Here is a 19425-nt window from a genome sequence, read left to right on the forward strand (position 1 = left end):
GGGCTGTATCTACGCCCCGAATTACGATCAGGAATTATTTCTACGAACAATAGGAAGGGCCCTCTCCCCGTGGGCGGACATCCCCTGGGTGCTCAGAGGGGACTGGAACGCGGTGTTAGACCTGACCCTGGATAGATCACACCCACCCCTACAGGCAGCCGGCGCCACCAAGCTTACTGAAACATTCCGGGCGTGGGTGGAAGGCTGGAGACTTCGTGATATATGGCGGGAGGTACACCCCACACACAAAGAGTACTCCTTCTACTCCCCTGTACACGACCTGCACACCCGTATTGACCGACTCCTATGCACACATTCGCTGACCCCACTGATGAGTGCCCCAGAATATTTAGCAAAGACTTTCTCGGAGCACAGGCCCCTCAAATGTACTATTTCTTGGGGCAGAGTCCCGACCCCAGTCCCTATGTGGCGGCTCGACCCCCAGCACTTGGAAGATGGCCCATTCAAGGCGACTATCTCGGAGGCCCTGACACAATACTGGGAGGTTAATTGGGACACTGCTTCTTCCAACTTGGTGGTCTGGGATGCGATGAAAGTGGTTGTGCGGGGAGTGGCTATTGGGAAGCTGGTGGGCGCTAGGCAGGAGATCCACCGGAAACTGTGTGAGGTGGAGAACCGTCTAGCGGAGCTTGAGCGGGAGGCGGTGGAAGACCCGGGGAAAAAGCAGGCTCTACAGGAACAGAATATCACACACGCTGAGACACTAGAAACACTGCGCAACATTGATTACAAGGCCTACTTACAACGACAACACACAGAGGCGGACCGTTCTGGGGCGTTGTTGGCCCGAGTAATCCGCGACAAGCCGGACACCCCAGTCATTACCCGAATTCGAAACCACAGAGGTGAAGTAGTGAACACCCAATCTGACATCAACCGAGCATTCCACGACCACTTACAGGCTCTGTACGCCCATAATGAGGCAGACGACCCTACACATATAACAGACTTCATGCGGGACCTCCCCTTCCCCCAATTGACTGCGGAGATACAAAAATCTATGGAGGGCCCCATCACCCAACATGAAATACGCACTGCGATCACACACTTAAATAGAAACAAGACTTCGGGCATGGATGGACTCCCGGTGGAGTTCTAATCAACCTATGCTGACATGTTAGTACCGGTACGGATTTACAGGGAGGCCTTCGAGAGGGGTCATCTGCCGCACACAACCATGCAAGCCATAGTAATTTCTATCCCTAAGCCAGACAGAGACAACCTGGAGATTGCGAATTATAGACCCTTATCTATGCTGGCCACGGAATATAAAATCCTGAGCAAGGCTATTGCCCTACGTATTCAGCCCCACTTGACCACACTAATTCACTGCGACCAGTGCGGCTTCCTTCCGGACCGCAGTACTTCCCTCAACACGAGGCGCCTGCACGCCATCATGACAGCGTCACCTGTCGAGATGACGCGGGCGGGGTGTATTGCATTAGACCTCAGACAAGCGTTTGACTCGCTCTCTTGGCCCTTCATGTTTGACGCCGTGTCCCGATTTGGATTTCCAGCCCCGCTGATACGGTGGATTAGGCTGCTGTACACTGATCCTACGGCCAGGGCAAGAACTGGACGCTATGTGTCGGCTGAGTACCCAGTCCATCGGGGCACCAGGCAGGGATGCCCCTTTTGTCCCCGCTGTTGTTCGTGTTGGTTTTGGAACCACTAGCCATCGCACTTCGCCAACACGCGGTGGCCCTGGGAGTTCCTGTGGCAGGGACATCCCACATTCTATCTGTATACGCAGACGATATGTTATTGTACCTCCGAGACCTGGAGGCCGACCACACACGATTGTATGACACCTTCCGCCGATTTGAGACAGCATCGGGATTGGCCATTAACCCGGACAAATCTGTGGGATTTTATTTCCGCGAGGGGCCTAGTCTGCCCTCTCTGCATTTCGGCACTTACATGATCCCGTAGCCCAAACCAGCTTTAAATATCTGGGAATTCGTATATACCGTAGATTGGAGGACCAGCTGGACGGTAACATCTCTAGAGCCATTACAGGCCTCCGGGGTATTGTTGGCTTTTGGACATCGCTCCCATTGTCTGTTATGGGACGCATTGCAATAGCAAAGATGGTAATGCTACCACCTTTGCTATACTATTTCGTGAACCTGCCCATATGCATTCCGCGACGTAGCTTTGACTCCCTTAACTCCCTACTGATCACCCTTATCTGGGGGACGGGCAGACGGCGGATTAGCTTGCGGAAACTACAACTCAGCACCTCCCAGGGAGGTCTGGGAGCCCCTGACTTCCAGGGTTACTTTTACGCCAGTCAACTCCAATGGCTGTCTTACTGGCTAGCGGGGAGGAACCTCAAAGAAATTGGATGGACAGTAGGCTGGCTTGAACGGGGCGACCTACACGCCCTATTGCTACCCAGGAGTGGAATCCCGCAAGAGTGCCACCCACTGCTCCGTACTGCCCTTCTATGTTGGAGACAGGCCTTGGCCTACACGTCCACGACCAGGCCATATGCAGATAATATTCCACTGCTGGGTATACCGACACCACAGGGACGACTAACCAAACACGCCCTCAGGGACTGGACGGCGAACGGGATTGATGGCGTGGGCAGTTTCTTCGGGGACGACTTATTGTTAGACTACCGCACCTTCGTGCATGTGACGGGGACCTCGGACAGATATTACATGCTACATGCCACTGTCTCTCACTACATTCGAACGACCTGGGCGCCACAACACACTCACCCACAACAACACGAATTAGTACACCTGATGCATTACATGGGGGCCGGTGGTCACTTGGTAAGATGGCTGTACACCGGGATTAGGACTCACGCTGCACTCTCACTCGACGCACTGAGGGAGTCCTGGTCGCGGGACACGGGAGAGGTCTTTACGGATGTAACTTGGCGGTTGGCCCTGGAACACCCAAAGAGAGTTTCTCGAAATGTGAGATTTAAATACATACAGGCCATGATACTCCACAGGGCATACCTTACCCCGGTCAGGATCCACAGGATGTTCCCCACTGCCGCCCACCAGTGCCCGCGGTGTAGAGCGGACGAGGCAGACTTCCTCCACATGCTTTGGTTGTGCCCACGGCTAAGTGGGTACTGGAACGAGGTGTGCCAGACGCTACGAGAGGTGACCCAGATACAAGTGAGGGAGAGTGCGCTGTACTGCCTGGCAGGTGCTCGGCCTCGCCCTAAACCTTTAAAACCTAAGCTGAGATTTGTGGACTTAGCCCTCCTCTTAGCAATTAGGAAAATCACAATGCAGTGGAAGTCCCTGAGAGCGCCGAGAATAGAGACATGGCGAGCGGATGTAGTGAAATGGGGCAGAATAGAATGTGTAGCCCTTAGGAAGGAAGAAGAAGGTGGAAGGCGAAAAATCCCGCTGGCACTGGACTGGGAGGTCATGATATTAGAATTGGAGGGTATGGACCAGCCACAGTCCCAGGAAACCTGACCGCATTAAGACCCTGAGGGAAGGTTGTAGAATGTACCGGGCCCAGAGGTGGGACAGGGGTGGTTGGAAGAACTTCTACTCCACAATCCTGGTGGAGAATGGACAACGCTGGGGGGCAAACGATAGACCGGTTAGGAGAGACGGAGCACCACAGTTGGTAGGGTGGGGGAGGGACAGTTGGGGAGCGAGTGGGTGGGTATAGGTACACGTCCTGCTGAGAACAGAGTCATTCCTACAGCACGCAAAACTGAAGGGTCATGATCTAGAGGTTGACGCTATGTTCTTTAAATGGAGACGGGGAGATAATTGAAAAGTGTGATGTATTGCATATGTCATATATACTGCATACAAATGTGATGATTGTTTTTTTTCTTAAGAACTTTATTCGTGAATGTACAATCTGCTCGCCAAAACACAATAGCAAGCACACTGAGAACGCATTGTATTTCACAATTCTATGTGGCCATTTCCAAATATTATCGCATGACTATTGGTGCTAGAAGGGTTTCCACTACCGTTGCCTTTAAATGGGACTCGTTACCCATCCATCTTTGTCAACAGTTCAACTTGCGAAACTTTTGGAAGTCACTAAAGACTTGGCTGTTATCATTTCCCTGTGGCTTATTGATTAGGGAGGTCTCCTGGAAACCGCTACAATGACATACTTTGCTTAGTGTTGTTTGGAGCTTGGTTTCTTTAAGCACCAAGAAAACCTACCCTGATTGTAAACTGTACTACATAAAAAACAAAAAAATTACAAAAGCAGGCAATCAAAATGTGCCTTAAGCAACGTATAAGGCACCACATAAAGGTAGATGTAAAAGGTCTGCAACGGTTATCAGAAGCAGACTGGATCAAATTCAAGTTCCTCTGCACTGTACACAAACTCCACTGATATAAAGGCCTAAAACAGAAGTAAGACGTAGCCCCATGCTACACCCAGCCAGGTCATCAGCCAGGTCATCAGCTGCAACCATAATACCCAAAAATATGTTCATAAAAATAAAGCATAGAGGAAGATATCCAGGAGTTAAAATCCCAAGACTGTGGAATACCCTCAGTGCTTACCTGGGATGAGAATGTAATCACATTTGATCAGAAAACTCTTTAACAAAACAAATTTCAGACTTTCTCTCTAAATAGATGGTCTTGACTCCAAAGAGCCATGATTGCAGAACATCAGTCGTAGGTTTAATGCTCCCTAACCGAATGCCTTGTGCCCCCTACATTTTTCTTCCACAAATTTGTGAGATTCTATTATCCTATCGCCCAACAGGTCTCAGCAGACCTAAACCTTTAAGATCTCAGATCTCATCCCACATCTAAATCAACTACTAACACAGCATCTCCAATCGGTAACTTCAACCTCCCGGGTGACAAAACAGCTAAGACCATAAAGGAAACCACGTTCAACCAACTAGAAATGGCTGACATTCAACAGAATGCCACTTTACTAACCCACACAGAAGACTGCATCTTGGATACAGCCAAAATCAAACTCATCTTAAGACGCTTTTGAGATTCTAGACTGGACTGACCACACAGCCAAAACCTACAAACTTCCCAAGACCGGTCACCAAAAATAACCAGTCGAAGAAACACTACCACCCATTAAAAAGCTTTCCTATCAACAGATTTAAAAAAATAAAACTCATCTAACCTGGATGCAAACTTTAGCTTTCTATTCTTTTACCTCAGCTATACCATCTACACCACTGATGACAACCACACCCTGGTCAAATCTCGCTCCTCCAAACCATGATACACAAACAAACTGTCAGCAATCAGAAGGCAAAAAAAGCAGTGACATGGATTGCAGCGGTACGAGGGTCTCAGTGCCGTGAAGAACCACCATGCATACAACAGGAGACTCACGAGAGACACCAAGTCCACCTCTTCAGAATCAACATCAAAGCATGCAAAAGAAATGCAGCAGTCATACCCTCCAAGGATTTGAAGGAGAAATGCACACCCAGTAGAATTTTCTTTAAAGAGGAGATCAAGAAAATTTGATAGGGCAGAAATTCTAGGCAGTTCTGAAACTCAAGTGGGACATTTTGACTCCCTCTCCACTGAGGGCCTTTAAGACCTCTTCAGCTCACTGAAGGTAAAATTATCACAGCATCTCCAGCAATGGCACTCCTCATTGCCTCCCTAGCTTAGGCATCTTAGCTATCTCAAGACCCAAAACCACTGACTCTTTCTGAAGAAGAAATTAAACCTGGACCCGGATTCCTGGCCAACTACCAAGTGGCCCCACATCTACCTTTGAAAGGCAAAAACATCTAAAATGTAGTCACCACTCAACTGCATGGAAAACCAGGAACATCCCTTTTTTCAAGTCTACCAATGTTGTCTTTGACCACAATGCAACACTGTGACCGCCACTATCCAAGACGTTTCTCATGCACTCCTAAGTAGATGTACGCAACCCATCTTTGCATTCTGCTGTGTGTCTCAGCACCATTTGACATAGTGAATTATCAAGCTCTACTCAATACCCTCTGCTCAAGTGTAGCCATTGCCAGCACCATCCACCAGTAGTTTGCATCTGAATTTAACAACAGATTTTAGGTCAGCCACATTAATACCTAAAACCTGGACTGCATCTATACGAACTGCTCAGTAATCTTCAATATCTACATGGATCTTGGATGTCTGCTAACTAGCAAGATCCGTGAGTGTGTGGACAATACCCAACTCTACCAACAGGTTACTTCTGTAAATCTCATTACACGACAAAAAGATAGCCTCGCGTCAATCAGGTCAGTATGGCCAAGTACCCAATTGAAGCTCAATAGTATGAAAACAAAATTTGTGCTAAGCACATGCAGAAACCAACTGAAACAGATCTCTGGAATGGCTGCAGTTGGGTGAAGTAGCTAATGCTCAACTGCACCATACCTCTGGATCCACATACTCCCAAACCTTAGCTTCACAAGTCAATAAAGACACAGATTGCCTAGTGGCATCTGCTCATGCTCTGTAAAGTAACAGCTTTTTTCTGAGAAAGAAAATACGGAAAAACCATATAATTGTGACCCTTTACTAGCTCATATGAGGCAACACCCTGCCCGTGGGCATTACAGAATCACATCTTATCAACCTAAAGAGCTCCACTCACACTGCTGTCTGATTAAAGGCGTGTGAGACTGTCCAATCTGTTGAAACTCTAAAAGAATTTCTCATTTATTCAGAACCTCACATCACCGTATGAATCAGTAGTCAGTAGCACATCACATTAAAGTGGTAAACTGCAGCACTCCCTCATGCCAGCATCAAAGTCTTTGGTGTGCTATGTGCGTTTACGTATCAGCAATCTAGTCAGGTTAAGAAATGCAGAAAGGAGAAGACAATGTCAATCTTTCGAATGCTATGCTCCTACAATCTGGAACTTCATCTTTCCCAGACCCGGGAAGATTCCTCACAACTACATTTTGAAAGAACCTCTTTAAAAGCAACACATCTTCTGCATACAACCTGCTGGAAGATCAAACCCAGATTGGAATACCCTTGTCCCACCAAACTCTTCCCCCTACTAACTTGTATTACTCCCGCCTATGTACTTCTCCCCTCTACAATAGCTTTGTATAGTACTGTTGCTTATAAAAATCTTCACATTTTATAAATCCCCGTACATGAATATTTACACTTAAGTACCATTGTAAATAGTAGACATTCTTATCGGGCAACTGAGTGGTACTGAGTACTCACACTTGCCCCCCCTAGAAGTATGATAAGCTGAATTAGAGTTAAATGGATTTGAATGTTGCATTTTCAAGTTACCCTCCGAATGCTGCTGTAGGCATATCGGATGGTGAAATTGCTCATTTTTTTATACTTCAAAAAATGGAGGGATGATGGATCCCGATTGTTAGGTACCTGTGAAAATGTGCTAGTAAAACTGTACTATAGACATCTAGTGTTTATTACGCAAGATCAAAGTTCAAGGGTCGGGAGTGATTCTTAATATAACAGAATCACTGAAGAAAAATGAACAAAACAATTGTGAGGCACAGCCAACATGTGTTTCGCCACTTACTGGCTTGCAAGCCTAGGGCTTTTCAAGGAGTATTCCCTAGGTTTGTCCACAGTGGGAGTAAGAATACGGTTCGAGATTTTTTTTTCAAGTTAATTGCAGTACTTGTTCAGTCGTTTCGAAAGAGCGTCAACAAGTAGCAGGATGGGTGGTCTCGGTCAATCGGCATGGGCCCATTTTCAAAATTGCTCATTGGATGAAGGCCTGTATGAATTTTTTTTCCCGTGAAGCAGGTACCCATTCCAAATACGTATACTAAATACCTGGTGCAAATGATGTCTCCGATTCATTGCACTTTGTGGAATCTGCAGGTTGCAAGTTTGAGTTTGATTAAGTCAATTTAGTCAGTTCATGCAGAATTCCAGAAAATTCAGTAGCCGCCTATAAGTAACAAGGTCAGACAAAAAAGAAAACTACATGGATTCAAGTACTTTGGGCATGCAGCAGTGATTTGAGCTTCCACAAGGGATGGTAGAGCTAGGGTTAATGACCCCACCATTGCAAGTGGGACAGTTTGGCCACCACGGTGCTACGGGTACAGGCCTGATTGTAGAGTGGCTGAACAGACAGACAGGAAAAGGAGATACGTAGAAGTAGAGATGAAGGGAATGGAGCAGGCAAGGAGCGGAGGACAGAAGGAAGGTGGATACAAACTATCAAAGCCAATAATCTGTATATTGACAAACGCGGAAAGACTGAAACAGGAAGTCGCAGGTCCACTACCGGCACTATCTGCCTGTGTGCAGTTACCTTGATGTGCGAAACAAATTGCTGCATTACTAGTGCTGGCACAAGAACACTGCACATGGCAACAGCGCTCTACTTCTCCTTTGAGACTGGCGTATCAGTTCTTTACCTTACTTGTTTTTATCGTGAGAGTGGGAAATGGGAGAAAGAGCCTGCTGCTTCCAAGGAGAGCAGTGGGTGCGAGGGAGGCGATGCAAACAGGGACTGCAGTCACAGGGGAAAACATCATGGCATAAAACTGACCTCTGTGAAACCTTACTAGTCTAAAAAATATTAGAGAACCTGAAGCGAACTTTTTCTGATGGATGCCCACTTAATGACTGATCATGGGGACGCTCCAATCTTGTTTTCACGAGGGTGAGGCGCCACCACCGTGCTTAAAGTGCTGCCTCGCTCCCCACGGCGCGGAATGCTCCAATCTTGTTTACTGCACCTGGGCTGTCTTGTTGGGAACTTTTGCAGGCTTCCTGGTGGGACCGAAGACCCAGGTTGCCTTGAGTGCCATTGCCAACTGCATTCCCGAATCTGCGCACCTCACCCTGATGGGACTACGAGTCCCAGGGTGCACCGGGTACTTTCTCCAGCTGCCGCTCACGAGGGGGAGGCACCACCACCGCGCTTAAAGCGCTGTCTCATTCAACGCGGCAAGGGATGCGCGCGGACCGCGCCCGGGCAAAGCCCGGGCCAAGGGCGGGCCCATCCTTGCCCGCCACAGACCGGAAGAGACTGGACTGGGCACGGCTCTAAACATTTCACCCTCCTAAGGTACTGTGTCTCCGATCTTAGTGTGTAAATTAGGAACGAAGTAGGAAACAGTGTAATTGGATGTGAAAGTATAAGCAATTCTTCCCTTGGGGTGTATAAGCAATTCATTTTCTATCACGTATTTTCATTAAGTCACCACTTTTAGCGATACGACGTCTCAGGCAAATTATAAAGTGAATTTCATTCAAGCCATTATCTTGGGGGAAGAGAAAAACGTTGAGTGCTTCAAATAAGAGGCAGCCCAAAGAAGGGACTCAGCCATGCCAGACTTTGCTCAGCTACCTGACAGGAGCAGTAGGTGCATTAGAGCGCCAGATAACCTCGGTACAGGAAGCGATGAAACCAGGACATAATGGGTGAAGAGGTGAAATACCTATAGTACAAGCTCTAAGTGAAGGCGTTGCTCCACCCACCGCCGCTCCAAGGTGCACCCAAGTTGAAAACGGGTGCATTGTAAATACATCAGTTAATATATCAGGCAGTGACCTAGAGATTGACACTCAACCACCAAATAAGAGGGCTAGGAACCCTGATATTACAACACCAGTCATAGGAGAGGTGAATCTAACAAAAAGGGAGCCCCTGCCGAAAACCCACAAAAATGCAAATAAGGATAAAAAAATTAACAAAGCAGTACCCAGGAAAAGGAGGTAAACTAACAGAGTGCTATGCCTTTACACACAATGAACTGTTAAAGTTAAAAACTAAAGTCGAGGCCTTAGACTCTTTCCTTAAGGAAAGTTTAAACAATCTGACTCAGAGATTTGGTTCAATAGAGGAGCTGCTGTTCAAGTGCCTGGCAGGGTTAACTTCAAAAGTTACAAATACCTTATGGACTGTCTTTACTAGGAAGTTTGATATTTTCAGCCTTCAGGAGACCTGGACGACTCAGCCAACTCACATCATGGGCTACAAAACTTTCCATACTGCAGCCGTCCATTCATCATCTGGTAGGGCCAAGGGTGGTCTATGTACTTCTGTTTCCAACCTCGAGGACATTGGAAAGATAGTCCTTAATGTTTCAGACAAGCATTTCCAGATCATCAGCATGCATATTGACAGAGATTTCTGTATCGTGTTATTGAATTTTTATAATAATGTGGCACCTGAATTGTTTGAGGGAACCATGAGACATATGTGCGGGGATTTGCATAATCTACAAGCTGGTTCACCTAAAGATGTGTTTGTTATCTGGTAGGGGGAGGAGGGGGGATTTCAACTCGTATTTATGCCCTCTCTTTGATAAAGGGGGTTGTGGCATGGGTTATGAAAGGGGTTCAGGCCCCATTTTTCCCATACTAGGCAAGGAGAACTTCTAAACGATATTATGTTTGAACTTGATATGGGTTTTGCAAATAACTTATGTTCTCTTATGGCCCCTTTTCGTCTGACATTTAACGGGAGAGGTACCTTTACAATAATAGATTACATTCTAATTTCATGTAAGTATGCTACTTACATTAAGGATTTTAGAACACATGAGATTACATTAAGCAATCATTTTCCTATCAGCATGGAAATGGTGGTGCATATAAACTCTAAAAATACCGGTGGCAACCAAATTCATTCTGTGGAAAAATATTACTCTGTCCAGACAAAATGGCTATGCCCTTAAATGGGCAAAAGTGGATCCAGGGCTCTTCATGGAGAAAGTGGTGAAAGGTTGCTTAAAACGAGGTTTCAATTTGCTTAGATGAGTACTCTTCACACCAAGAAATTGTAAACAATTTTCTATTTATTTCTAATTTTGCAAAAGAAACCCAATACGTAAAAGGGAGAAAGAATAGTAACATTAAACAAGGGTGGTTTGATAACAAGTGTAAGAAGGTCCATACTAACCTCAAAAATGCCTTGCACGCTAAAGTGAAAAATCCAGACCAGATTATAAAGGCAAGACATGAATAGAAGAGGGAATTTAAGGCAAGAAAGTCTGTCCTAAAAAAGGATGCTTGGCAGGTTTTACATGAGGCTTCGTTCAACCGTGACCCATCAGCCTTCTGGAAGGCTGTTAATGCCCCCTTCCTGGCTGGTACTGACAATGCCATAATAGAGATAGCAATAACTGAGCACGACTGGATCACTCATTACTCAAGCTTATATGGAAATTCCATCCAAACAGACCAGGACATTTCGGCAACTGAGGTAGAGATTGATCACTCTCTTATTTCAAGCGACATACCCATACATGTCACTCTTAGCGAGGTAACTTCCGCCATAAACTCAAGTCAAGGGGGGGAAGGCAGTGGGGCCTGATGGGCTCACAGTAGATATTTTTAAATTTAATGTAGATTTCTGGAGCCCACTACTAACCCAGGTCTTTAACGCTTGCTGGTCTTCCTACCCACCTGGTATGAATCCATAATAGTGCCCATATTTAAAAAAGGCGATAAGGTAAACCCATCCTGTTACCGCCCAATTTCCTTGCTGGACTCCACAGTTAGGATAGCGGGGCGTGTCCTGCTAGATAGGTTACAGATGTGGGCGGATGAGAGGTCGATTTTAAGTGATCTCCAATATGGCTTCCGAAAAGGCTTGGGTACAATCGAACAGGGCCTAAATCTACACATTTTTATAGATAAGTATACTAACGCCAAAAGGGAAAATGTAAATTTAATTTTTGTGGATTTAACAGCGGCATTCGACTGCGTTAATCATGAGAAGCTTTGGTCGTTTTTAGAGGATATGGGAGTAGAAGCCCCAATAGTCACTTTCCTAAGGCAGTTATATTCAGGGGCAAGGACCAAGGTTCGGTAAGGGAGGGGGAGATTGCACTAAGCACTTTAAAGAGATGAGAGGAGTAAGACAAGGGTGCATCTTAGCCCCGATACTCTACTCACTTTATATAAATAACCTTGAAACTGCCCTGGTCAAGGAGTGTAAGGATTTACCAGCAGCTTCGTCCCGGCCTATACCAGCATTCATATATGCTGATGATGGGGTCCTCATGGCCCGCACAACGAATGCACTGCAGAACGTTGTTAACACGTTTGTTAACTATAAGTCAGGTTTGGGACTTACCATCAACTGTTCGAAAACTTACACTATGAACTACGGGGCCGGTCTACAAAGGAAGAGTAAAACCCTCTTTATACAATCCAGGCCAATAGATAGCGTTACAACCTTTTCCTACCTTGGAATATTTTTGGACAACTCAGGACTTTGGTCTCAGGCGATCAAAGCTAGAAGACTTTTATTTATCAAATCACTGATGGCTCTACAAAATTTAGCAGGAAACTAGGTAGACGTTGCCCCTTTGAAATGTTACAAATCTATAGAGCTAAATGCGTGACTATTGCCAATTATGGAGCAGGAATATGGGGCTATGTAAATGTAAACATTTTGCAATCTGCCGAGAACAAGTTCCTCAGGACACTTTTGGGCGTCCCAGATAGAACATCAAATTATATATGCCATCAAGAACTGGGTACGCCCTACTTGGAAGATTTAATTAAGACTCAACCTATCCTCCTATGGCACAAAGTTTTGACTTCAGAGGAGACAGCTTTTAACCGCCTTATTTTACAAGATGCCCGGGGGTTGGAAGGAGTCAGGCGGATAAGATGGCTAGAATATGTAAGAATTTTCTTGACCAAATTAGGCCGTCCTGAATATTATAGTGAACCCGCAAACCTTCTGTACTGTTTCTAGGAAAGATTTTAAAGTAATTTGTATACAATACTTGGGTGCAATTAGAAATATCATAGAAACAAAGAAGCCCACGGTCCATACTCAGGTATACATTCTTACATTACATTGATAACAAATGACTGAGAGATTTTTGCTGACCCGGTTCAGATTGAATATTTACATAGAAGCCTGAGTTTTCCTGCTCCAATGTCTCGACCCAATTGACTTTACATAAAATGTTTTTTTGTAAATTCTATTCCAACCCAAGAAAAATTGATTATTCCAGTTTTAAAAAGATCAGGTCTGAGACAATGCCAAACAGCGTTTCGTTTTCTGCCATTGCTAGACAATGAATGTATTATCGCTTCTGTAACTGTATTTTTAAAACCTGTTTTTAAATACCGTAAATGTATTTTGTAATGTTTTTGATATGGTTTTTTAATGATTGTCGGAACTGGCATTTTAAACTGTAATGATTTAGGTATATGAACTTTTATGGTCAACTTTATCAGTTACCGAAGAAAGTAATTTTGATTTGATTGATTTGACTTTTCATGGGGAAGAAATAAACCTATAAACAAGGGATCTAAGAAAAATAGACTCCGGTGTATAATAAAATTACATTTTGCAAAAATCTACTATTGAAGACACTAAGGAAGACTAGGGACATTGGCCAAGTGACGCCTATATTAGCTTATGTGCTACCAGAAACTGCTGGGTGAGGAGGGCATTAAATTGAGATTAACAGTTGGATTCAAGAACATTAGTTGAAACGAAATTTAGCAACGGGACAAAAATAAGGGGATGAGACCTCCGTTAGTTTACAGAACTTAATGCATTTGATTCCCTCCCATGTGTTTTTACTTTGAATGAAGACATCTGATGTTTGATAGAGTAACACATGACCCTCAGACTGCAAGGAATACATGTAGATAAATTATAAAATACCACAGAGGTTAAATTTAAAATATGTAATAAAAGATTACCTGATTTCTTTGCACTAAATGTTCAATGTCTCTTTTTACCACATGAAGGTGTTCTTTGATGTCAGAGAAGTGCTGAGCAGTCTCATAGACTCCGCCTGCAGATCCAACGTGTTGCATCCCTCCAGCAATTCTCAAGGTGTCACTTATAGCACTTCTGAAACATCAAACCGTGAAGTATTTTAATAAAAATATGCAGCTTTAACTGAATACTCTTTGCACAAAGTAAACACATGCATTACCACACTAATGTAAATTCTCATCACTATCCCAAGAACATCTAAACAACATAAAAACGATAACAAAGCCAAAAGGTTTTACCTTAGAGCATCAGACAGAGATAACATTTAGGCATGAAGTTACAGGTAACCACAGAGAACTACTGGCAGCCAAACATAATGAAGGCATGAATAATACCATGAATAATACCAGGCAGTAATGACCTTTAATGGCCACAGGCAGTAACAAACCCCAAATGTACAACAGTAATGAAAGTAATTAGCTTCGGCCAGCACATACAGAAATGCGTACAGGAAATGAGCCTGAATGGCCCAATGCAGCAGCAAGTCTCCTCAATGGCCCAAGGCAGTAATACACATCAATGGCCCCAGCAGTAATGATCATCAATGTCTAATAGATGACTAAATGCTATGGTGAGTGGAAAAATGGATGTAAATGTAAATGTGTCCACTCCTGGGCACTCCCAGGGTGAAGCCAGGCATCCTTAGCGCTGTTGGGGCCGGTGTGGGGGCTAAGCAAGCTATTGCCCAGAGTTGCAGCGTGGGGCCCGTGATTAGAATAGGCACCGAGGCGAGAATTAACAGGTCTGAGGAAATTGAGCCCGAGACCCCGCCGAGGCGGGAATCGAACCCTGGTCCCCGACCAGAACTCTGCATCAGGGTCTGCCGCTCTAACCATTGAGCCACACTCCTCCACGGATGTGCAATTGAGGGGACAGATGGGTGGAGAGCTTGACTGCATAGATTTATGAAAGCGTGTCCGGAGTAGTCGCTCACTTTTCAAGATGCAAAACAAGTTTTGGTATCACTATTTTGAATTCCTGTAGGTTTGGAATGGCACGGATGGATTGATGAATGGGTACAGAAGGGAGTACCCTTGTTCACCTTACCAGTATGCTTTGCACCACAGCTCTTTACACCTTAGTGCATGGTCACATTCATAACATGAATCAGTAATTTTTAGTGTGTGTTAAAATGTCCACCATCATGGACATTTATTCAATAGCGCATGCCCGTCCTTAATATGTAAATCCATGCTTCTTCTCAAACCTAGCTTACAAAAATCTCTATGCTTAAATGCATCCTCTAATAGAATGCCCCCAGCATCTAGAATGCCCCTTCCCACATAGATCGATTGTACTAAACCCCTCACATCAAGTCTTCAAATCTAGACCAAATTATCATTTAGTAAACCCTTCTTACACTAACCTGTGATGATACTTCGGTATAGATATGCTACTTCTGCCTTATGATACCTAGCATGCTAACTCGTTTTGGTTGTACTACTTTGATACAACATTTTTCCCTAAACAGGCCTCGATTGGGTACCGTCAGCCTCCTGTACTACTTCATGTACTATATCAAATTCATGTACCTACTAAATCGTACCTATATTAAATTCATGTACATTCAAATCCTCTTTATCATTGCCAAAACAGCTGCTGTCTGCTCTTGTGTATTTATTTTATATGCCCGATTATTGCCCGGGCCACGACCTCAAACGCATACATCCCTCCTATTGATGCACTGCTGTAGTCAGTATATATCCGTTATGTACCTTGTTGTTGTACTGCTGTTGGCTACAAATGTATGTATCTCTTGATTGCCTTATTATTGTACAAAATATATATATGAGCAGCTCCTGCAAATATGGTAACAATATTTCTACCCTAGAAATGAAACTTGGTTCTAAAGTGCTATGCTAGCCTTGGGGGTCCTAGGAGCTTCACAGTACGAGTTACTTACCTTCGGTAATGTTGTATCTGGTTGACAATCCAAGCCGCAGATTCCTTCAAGTAGAATTATCCCCAAGCGTTAGACTGGATCTGGAAAAATGTCTTTGCCACAGCATCTCTGCGCACCGGGGGCGGTACCACGTGACTCCGGCGTGACTTCAGCGAGGTCACATAAGCCCCACCCCGGCACATTGACGTCAGTTTTCTTCGGAGAACTTTTCCGTGCCACATCGCGGAGCCATGACAAACAAAAACTGTGAGAAAATGGGAACAGTGTGCGAAAAAAAATCAGAGAAACAGAAAGGAAAGAAGCGAATGGAGAGGAACAGCACCATTCGAGTAAAGTGCCAGGCACTGTGGCACCAACGGTCACAGAAGGGAAGAGCACAGCTACTGCGAAGCAACCTAGCAAGCAAATACAACATCCTCCCTGGAGACAGAAAAAACATGTGAAACATGTTACAGCAGACGAAAGAAGCCTGCAACCACAGTCCATTAACCCCTTTTTAGTGCTGCGAATGTTCAGCGGACGTCGCGTGTACTACCTCGGTAGTGCTGCACATGTCCGCTGAACGTCGCGGCCCCGTCCGCTTAATAGAACGTTCCGCACTGGGGCGGAACGTTCGGCGCAGCGGAGTGGTTAACAGTGAAGGAAAAGAAGTCCAGAACAGCAGAGTAACAATAAAATACCCCAAGTCAACACCATCAAGGAGAGTCGCATCCCCTGTAAAGAGCTAGGGGCTGAGGCACAGCCAAGAGACCTGACTCAGAGGACGGCAGAGGAGTCCGACATTTCAAGCAATGAAAAAGGGAAAAGATTATGAGTAGGCCCCACACTGGAAACACCGGGGTGTAGGGATGCAGAAGTACACATGAACCTACTGACCAATGACCAGAAAGGAAAGAGTGGATGCAAACAAACAGAAAGTACCATCCCACTAGGGAGGAAGTGAAAGAGGGCACTCACAGAAGACAAGACCACCCGAAGGTGGGCGAGTGCAGAAGGCCAAGCTGAAGGTCCTAGCAGAACGGGGAGGAAGGGCGGGTCGTGAAGGAATCTGCGGCTAGAATTGTCTCTACCAGATACATCGTTACCGAAGGTAAGTAATTTGTACATCTGACAGAGACTACTAGCCGCAGCTTCCTTAACGTCGAATAGATACCCTAGCCATACCCAGAAGGGAGGAGGGCCTGCGAGAGAACCTCCACCTTAGGATGAAACACAAGGCCCCAGTAGGAGATGTGTAATGGGGACAAGAAGGGCGGCCCAGCCCCCACCAAGCATAAGGAAGCAAGAACAAGGCGGGGGTGGGGCAGAATACCCCAAGCCCATCCAAAGTACAAGGGACATCCGCCAGAAAGCCCTGGAGGGACAGATAACGCCAGAGGAGTACCGAGGAAGAAAAGAATCACCTCAAACTCCAAGGAGAAGAGGTAGAAATGGAGGCAGAGCCCGCCACAGGAGAACACACACACACAGTGAAGGGGACAGCTGAACCGGCATCAGCCTCGAGTAACCGGACAAGGCAGAAACGCCTCCAGAGCCAAGAAGGGCAGGCGTGAGAAGAAAGACACAGTCTCGCAAAGCTCCAGCAAAACAAGAGGCAGGAGCACCAGGGCACCACCCAAGACCCACGGCAGTGGACCAAAAAGAGCAGGCACGCACAGCCGGCAGCTGGCAAAGACCTTGAAGCCAAGTGCCCAGCGCAAGACGAAGGCAAGGCAAGGCAAAGGCCAGGGAAATCCAGAACAACCCCAAATGAAGACAGTTCCAGACAGAACCCAACCACGAAAAGAAGTGGGACTAGCCAGAAGAGAAGAATACGTAGGACGGACTTAAGTCGTCAACCAGAACATAGGAAAAGACTAGGATATCCTAGCCCCCCGGAACACCAGACAGAAGACCAGGCCGAAACGCTGGACAAAAAGAACGGGAACACCACAACACAACGCCGTAGATGGCATGCCAAAGCCGGTCCAGCGATGAAGCAGATATTGAGAATGACAGAACCTGGGGCAGCGCAAGCTAGACAAAGAGACCGCACCAGCAGTATACAGGGATGCCAGGAAAGGCGAAGAACACAAAAAAAAGGGTGTCGACACCCTTCCAGCTTAGGGCAGTGCTATACAATAGCTACACGTACCCTACTTAGGGTATGACACGTCCCAAAGAAAACATGGGAACACCTCTTAGGGAAAATATCCAGCAGCAGAGGACAAGAACATAAAGGACCTGCGGTTAGTACCACAGACGGCTTATTAAGCAGCCAATAAATACACAAACGCCAAAAGGGCTAAACCAGCAGCGAACAGTACAGAGGGGCCAACCTAAGGACCCAAAAGGCATGTCAAACCACACAGAACACACAGACCGGCCAATCAAAACACTAGACTCCAGAAAAAAGATGGGATAACGCCTCCCATCAAGCCCCGGAGGATCAATAAACCAACCTTACGGAGAGGGAGGAGGACTGAGAACCGCAAGGTGCCGTTGAATGGCGGAGTCCGCGTGGGTGTTAAATAAAAGAACCCCATCAAAAGGCAGGTCAACCAGCCGCTCCCTAATATTCTCAGGAAAACAGCCATCCCGCAACCAAGCATGGCAACGGAGAGCCACAGAGCTGCCATAGCACAGCCGAGAGCATCAGCAACGTCCAAGGCCGTGTGGAAAAATAGAATATTGTCGCTATGCATGTCCCATTATACACCCTCTATTTCACGTCCCGAACTCATCATGACGGTAACTAGTAAATTCAGTCACATTAACGTAAGGTTGCACGCAAACACATCACTTCCTCAAACTGCAACTGTACATTCTCGTGGTTAAGCCGATTCCGAGAAACGAGCCCCGTTGTAACCACCCCCGCTTCTGGTCAGACCAATTCCGAGAAATAAGCCCCGTTTACCAAGAACACGACCAATTCCGAGAAACCAGCTCCTGTTTGCTAAACACATGACACCAGACATCCTGTCACGACCATTTCTCTTTTTCTTATCTAAGGAACCAGCCTAGGGTTATTTCTCAACTCTCTGCTTCTGCCGTTACTTCCTCATGATTATGACACAGTTACGTCGCTACTGCCATGATCTCTTTATGATTGCCACTCTTTCGAACTGAATATTACTCAAGGGAAGCTCCTTCCTCTTTTCTGTATATAAATGCCCTGTGTTCTTTGATTAAAGTAGAGACCATTCCCGAGCCTCCTTAGGTGACGGAGCTCTCCCTTAACTCGAGTTACTGAATAAAGACCCTGAATTCTAACCACCTGCTCTTCATGCTTGACCTTATTGATAAATATAGAAATTCCGATCAAGGTAAATTACTAAAATATTTACGACAGCCGTACGGAGAATAAACGCAGCCAACTCCCGACCAGCCATCACGTGGTGCCGTAGTCCAGCGCGGGCACCTTCGTGGGAGATGCGAGACAGAAGGGACACCACAGAATCCCACAGGCTGGAGGTAGCCCTGGCTAACACACAAAGTGTGCTGAGCGCTCGCAAAGCAGCACTGGAGGAATCGAAGATGTTACGCCCCCATAAATTCAACCAACAGGCCTCCGCGATGGAGGAAACAACACTGAAGGCAAGGAAGGAAAAGCAGTCTGCAGAAGAGGGCCCTGGGTAGAAGGGTGGAAAGAAACGCAAACTGGATCGTGCGGAGCAGGACAGTGGCGGTATAGGAGCAGCTAAGGCACCGGGTCACTCGTGGCAGGATGCCCCCAGGCACCTAGAAGAGAATTGTGGAGCGAAGCTTCGAATGGAAGAAGCAGCTACCGTCCACCAGAGCCCTGGTGGAGAACTTCCAACATATGG

At 46.0% G+C, this 19425-nt stretch overlaps 1 protein-coding gene across 1 annotated transcript in view; it reads right to left on the reverse strand.

Moving 5' to 3' along the window:
• Positions 1 to 19425, reverse strand: part of LMAN1 (lectin, mannose binding 1) — a 300935-nt gene that overhangs the window by 67102 nt on the left and 214408 nt on the right. The window contains exon 11 of the mRNA XM_078674898.1: positions 13638 to 13791. Within this exon, the coding sequence (XP_078531024.1) occupies positions 13638 to 13791 (154 nt within the window). The remainder of the gene's footprint in view (positions 1 to 13637; positions 13792 to 19425) is intronic.

This window comes from Lissotriton helveticus, chromosome 2_1 (genome assembly GCF_964261635.1).
Source record: "Lissotriton helveticus chromosome 2_1, aLisHel1.1, whole genome shotgun sequence".
NCBI lineage: Eukaryota > Metazoa > Chordata > Amphibia > Caudata > Salamandridae > Lissotriton > Lissotriton helveticus.